Consider the following 6,161-nt stretch of genomic DNA (forward strand, 5'->3'; position numbering starts at 1 on the left):
GTACAGTATTCACAGAAGGATTGGATATGGGCCAGATCAACGTTTCTGCGTTCTATTCTGCCTTGATTCGGCGTGGCCTTGGCTGCACGAGTCCTTTTGTCCATCAGCTTACGCCAACAGATGTGGAGACTCACTACAAGATGGTATGATTCGTTAGATATGATTTTTTTCTTTGTGTTTTTTTGGTATAATTCCATTGCATTCTGAACTTGCAGTATTTTAGGAACGCACTTTTTTCTTTGTTTTTTGAAGTGCACTGCAATGTGTTCTTATTTCTTGTTTTTTATTTTTATGCTTGTGTGCATGTAGCTTATGTTTTAGTTTACATGGTTACAATATGTGAACTGCTTATATATTAGCTGAGCACTACATATTTCCACATTTTTTTCCCAATTTTTTTGGTGTGTACTACATGTAGCTAGTCTATAGTACTGCATGATAGTTCGAAGCGTATTGCATATTTGCAAGTTCCATACTGCATATTGAAATGCGTTTTATATGTACTACTCGTTTGACTGTTGTGCACTTCATCTATCTCTGTGCACAGTATGAGAATTGTACTGCTAGTTTCGTTCTCAAACAGTTTTATTATTTTTTACAGAAAATTCCTAAACGAGCTGTTATGTATGTCCGGCTCAAGAAGAAAGGACTTCTTCAAGTTATTCTTGGTAATGGATACCTTCGACCAGCCAAGTACACTATAGGCGTTGACGGGCGACTGTGTCTGCACAAAGGGTGGAAGGAATTTGTCATTGATAGTGGCCTGAAGTATGAGCAAGTTGTTGTCCTCAACTTCTTTGAACTCGAGGATCGTACGGTTAGAATCACGTTTGACGTGATCGGCTAAGGTTATGAAGTTGATTTGTAATAAGTACTTTTGCGTGTTGAACGCTTCATCTTTTTTGATGTGTTTTGTAACAAGCACTTTTGTGATCTGAACCACTTCAATTATTTATTCAGTGGGAAATTTGTGTTTACATGGTTACAATATGTGAACTGCTTATATGTTAGCTGAGCACTACATGTTTCCAAAAAAATTCCCAATTTGTATGGTGTGTACTACATGTAGTTAGTCTATAGTATTGCATGATAGTTCGAAGCGTACTACATATTTGCAAGTTCCATACTGCATATTGAAATGCGTTTTATATGTACTACTCGTTGGACTGCTGCGAGCTAACAACATTTTTTACATGGTTTTTGAATCAAAATGTGTCAATGTTTTACTCAAGACTGCTATATATATATGGTATACTCTATATACCATTTTCTCTTTTACATGGTTTAGTTGAATAACTCATAGTCGACGAGAAATTTGTGTTTACACAAAATTTAAACTGATACATAAGTCATAGAGATAAGCAAACTGCTATACATACGATTAATTTATTGTTTGTTCATCTATTTGGTCGTTAACCTGCTGCTTCTGCGCGGTGACTGGAGCGTGTCTAACGTCGCACTTTCTTTTGTTTTCCATGGCGGTGTTGCTGGTTCTTGTCTCTGCACCTTTGTGTTTGTAGCCCCCCGCATGCTGGTTGATGGCTGCTTTGGTTTTCCAGCACTGTGGACTGCATCCTTCTTTGCTCCCCGCGTGCTGGTTGATGGCTGCTTTGGTTTTCCAGCGCTGTGGACTGCATCCTTCTTTGCTCCCCGCGTTCTGGTTGATGGCTGCTTTGGTTTTCCAGCGCTGTGGACTGCATCCTTCTTTGCTCCTACCTTGTTTTTTGAAAGTGGTGTTGTTCTCGGTTTTTTCTGTACAGCAGCATTTCCTTGTGGTGGTCTTGTTGACACTGTTTCTTCATGTTCTTCGTCCTCTTCACTCTCTTCACTCTCTTCAGTCTCTTCACTCTCTTCTTCCTCTTCATCATCTTCATCATCTGTTTCTTCATACGCCACTGTTTCTTCAGTTTCTTCACGTTCTTCGTCCTCTTCACTCTCTTCTTCTTCCTCCTCTTCTCCATCTGCTTCTTCATAAGCCATTTCTTCTTCAGTTATGTCATCATCTTCTTCTTTGATCTCACCTTCTTCGTCTTCCTCATTTTCTGATCTTTTTCTTTTTCTTTTGGGGCAGGTTCTTGAATTGTGTCTCTTCCTCTTTTTGCAGATGCTACAACGTCTCGGTTTCGTCCATTTCTTAGTGTTGTGAGTGGAATTTCTATTTTGTTGTGCATCTCCATGTCCTCGTTTTTCTTGTTCATTTCTTTTTGTACACGTCCTGGAATTGTGGCGGCTGATTTCATTACATGTCTTGCACCTTCTTATTCCCAGTGGGTGACCATCACTGTCCAGCTCAGGCTGTGGCTTACTGTTTTTGTCATCATTTTTCTCCTTGCATGCCACCTTTTTCTGGGTTGCATCTCCCCCTTTCTTCCTTCCTCTTGTGTTTGAAACAGGAGGTGGAAGAATTGTTTCTTTTTTGATAGCACCAGTTCCAATGTGTTCAGTATTTTCTACTTGCTCGGCATTATTGTCATGCTGGGATTTTTCTGCTTGCTTTAGTTTTGCTGCTTCTTCTTCTTCTTCGTTGAGCACGTCAACTTCCTCTATCAGTGCCCTCATACCAGACAATGCTCTGTGGCACCCAGCGTCGGACCTTGTCGCTCTGTTTGCAAGGTCCATTGTTGTTTCTGTCAGCAATTTTCTACGGCAAAAAAGCGAGGTTCCATCTGGTGTTGTTTGTTCGTAGTCTCTTCTGTCAAACGTTGCATCTGATCTTGCGTTATGGGTGTATCTTTTCATGATGTACACCTCAGGAATGTTGAGTACTCTCAAATGAGAAAGCATGCATAAGACATGGACGCAGAAGAGGCCTGCAGACAAACATGATTTTTTTTGTTCTGTAAGTGAACTGCATGAAATTAGTAAACATAATTTTTTTTCATTATTTGTTCATTTTTTAAAGAAGTGAACTTCATTTAGTTTTGTGAATTACACATGCATATGTACTTTTAAAGTTCAGTAAGTTAGCTTTTCGTGCATGACTATGAGAATCTAGAAATTTTTTTTGCTAGGAGTCTCACATGTGTGTGTCCAGAGTTTGCACTCACATTCGTAGACACCTTTCTCTTCATCGGCGACCACTTGGAAATTATGCCTTGCCCAGTCAAATGCATCCGATCTGTTGTAGTGGTGTACGAGATACTTTGTCGGGTTCTCAGGGCACCGTTCTGCTCTGAATGCAGTGCTACGGTAGAGTGTTTCTTTGAAATCTGCAAACACTGCCCTTGTATACACTTTTGATAGCTAAACTTCGAAGCCAAACTTTGTTGTTGTTTTTACCTCTGACTGCATGATCACAAATGCACTGTTACGATCCAGAGAAATGAAAAAATTGTTTGTTTTTGTAGTCATATTTTTTAAGCAGTTTTTGATTGACATTTTGTTTACCTCATTTGCTACTATCTCTGCGTGGTTGACAGCCTTCCTGGTCTGAATGCACTTGTACACCTGCTGAGCAAACAGATGGAGATCATGCTTCTCCCTGACAAAAATTTTCTTCAGTATGCGGTTCATGCTCTCGCTTCTCTGTGTGGAAGTCATCCGAGCACAGAAAATTTCCTTGTAGTAAGCTGAGATCCACTCGTGCCTGTCATCCCACAGTGAATTCATCACTTCGTCGTCTTGCAAGTTGTACCTCTGAATGAGGTTCTTCCATGCTCATTCAAATTCTGACGGCATTAGTGGGTGGTTCAGCACTGCATTGAGTTCGTCCTTGAGCTTCTCGTGCGCCTTATACAGCAAGGCGAGGTGGTCCTTGTACTTCTTCATGATATGCCACCGACACAGCTTATGCAGAGTTTGTGGGAGGATAGTTTTTAATGCTGCCTTCATCGAAGAACACTGGTCTAAGAAGAGACAAACAGTGTTTTTTTATTAAGTTGTTTGTGTGTTTGCAAGATAGATGGAAGAAATATAAGTGCACAAAACAAAACAAAATGTAAGTATGCAGGTGTTTTTTATTTTTTTTGTACCTGTGAGCATGCAGATTGGCGGCTTGTTGTTCATACACCTCAGAAAGGTTTTGAAAACCCACTCAAATGATGGTATTGTTTCATCTCGCATGAGTGCAACAGCAAATATGATGCTCTATAGATGATGGTTCACCCCCACAAACACTCCCAGCGGCATGTGGAATTTGTTAGTTTTATACATCGTGTCAAATGTAACGCAGTCTCCAAAATCTTCATACGATCCTCTGCAACTTGCGTTCGCCCAAAAGACGTTTCTTACACGGTTATCTGCATCAACGTCATAATCATAGAAGAATTCTGGGTTTATCTTTTGCATTTTCTCAAAGAAATTCAGAAGTTTCTTGACATCATCTTCAGACTCTTCTCTGGCAAACTTCTGTTTCCTGCATTTTCAGAGACAATGCAAACTTATCTCACCAAACAGGGAATAATTACAGACAGAATGCTCAAGAGATATGCTCTGTTACGTGCTTACCTGTTTACCCAGTCGCGGCTAGTATGTCCCATGTACTGCAGACCACCGGACATACGCGACAGCGTCGACATCATCTGAGCATGTGTGTGGTTGTCCAGTTGCATGTCTTTCACTAACTGGTATATTAAAGGATCGTCTTTTTTGTGCGATCACATGTGCAAAAGCATCCCGGGGCTTTCCAGCATCTTGTGATTGTGGTTGAGTTGAACCATTTCTATCACAAATTTGCCATCCTTCCTTTTTTTGACTCTAATCTTTGCATTGCAGCCAATCCTTTTTGATGTCTTCTGACGTACCCGGTGATAATCTGACACAGCCTGCTTGTGGACCCCTTCTCTTGAGCAGACAATGTAGGCATTTGTCCTGTGTTTTGCCCTCTTGCGTATACCAAACCCTGCACATCTTGCATAATTGTTGTAAAAGTCCCATGCCTTGTCGTACGTGGTGAATTTCATTCCAGCAGCAGGTACGAGGTTCAGCGGCATGTTTTTTTCCTGCATTAATTGAAATGCTATATGAGAAAATTTGTTCTGTTCTGTTTTTTGAATACGAGGAGTGCATACGAGTTTAATAAAGCATTTGCAATGTTCCTAGCCAAAGCTCACAAGAAATATCAGTGTGCACTGCAATGTTATCTGAATGGACTGCAATTATTTTTTTTCAGACCATAAACTTACATGTGTGTAGAGTCGTTCACCTGATGGTGTTTGCAGCTCGCCGGGTTGTATTGGACATGGCGGGGTTATAGCAGATGTGTGTAGTTGAGGATCTCGCGGCGGTAACAGTGAGGAGGATTTGTACCTGCTGTTTACTTTTGACCGAGGCACCGTTGGTGGCCGCAGCGTCGAAGTTGATGCAGCAGGTCTGGTTGGAGCTCTGTTTTTCGGTGCAGCAGGTGGACGCTGAGCTCTGTTTTGGGGTGCAATAGGTGGACGTGGTGGTAATCCAGTGTTGTGACGATGTCTCGGTGGATTGGTTTGAAAATTTTGGAGCAGTGGCACATCATCATAGACATAATCATCATCTGTTGCAACATCGTGTTCAACTGCGTCATCATTGTCTGTTCGGACATGCTGTCCAAACGTAGTGAGCTCGTGCTTATACTCTGGGTTGAGAACTATTATCGGCTCATCTTCATCGTCATCGTCTTCATCATCGCGTTGGTGAGTGCCTTCCCAGACGAATGTGACATCATCGTCATCTTCAACTACATCTTCGTCATGTGAAAAATCTTCTTGTGGAGAGTACTGCACCCTGTTTGTCGTCGTGAAGAATCCATGAGGAATCTCAGGGGTAACCCAGCCAGTATCTCTTTCAGAAGAATATCCACTCTTCTGAAAGTTGTTGTTCTCAGTGCTGTCAATTATGCGCGGCATTTTGTATCTGCTGAACGTCATCTCCTGCACACAAAATGACCGAGCTACATTGCCAGGTTAAATGAACTGAATCATGCGGACTGCAATGTGTTCAAAATGGTACTGCCGAAGCATTGCATGGTGACTGCATCACCCCGCAAGGTGAACTGAAGCAACCGCACTGCATCATTATCTGTAATGAACCTATACAAGCGTACTGCATTTTCCCCCACAACAAATTGAAGCAACCGCACTGCATAGGTTTTGTACTACATAATCGCGCGTTGTACTTCTTGTACTACTTTGTCTATGATAACTACACTGAGATGGTTGAGGAAGTGTACTGCTTACCTCGTGATG

The 6,161-nt window shown here is 41.5% G+C and overlaps 1 protein-coding gene across 1 annotated transcript; it reads right to left on the reverse strand.

Moving 5' to 3' along the window:
- Nucleotides 1-3,243: 3,243 nt before the first annotated feature.
- LOC147971836 (protein FAR1-RELATED SEQUENCE 1-like) lies at nucleotides 3,244-5,822 on the reverse strand. Its single transcript, XM_087524144.1, has 7 exons — nucleotides 5,124-5,822; nucleotides 4,656-4,940; nucleotides 4,447-4,562; nucleotides 4,231-4,354; nucleotides 3,697-3,825; nucleotides 3,388-3,636; nucleotides 3,244-3,285 (listed from the first exon to the last, which is right to left on the reverse strand). The coding sequence occupies exons 1-7, from the start codon at nucleotides 5,820-5,822 to the stop codon at nucleotides 3,244-3,246; spliced, it is 1,644 nt and encodes a 547-aa protein (XP_087380270.1).
- Nucleotides 5,823-6,161: the final 339 nt, after the last annotated feature.

Source organism: Triticum urartu, chromosome 5A, assembly GCF_056163025.1.
Source record: "Triticum urartu cultivar PI428250 chromosome 5A, HENAU_Tu73, whole genome shotgun sequence".
Classification (NCBI taxonomy): domain Eukaryota; kingdom Viridiplantae; phylum Streptophyta; class Magnoliopsida; order Poales; family Poaceae; genus Triticum; species Triticum urartu.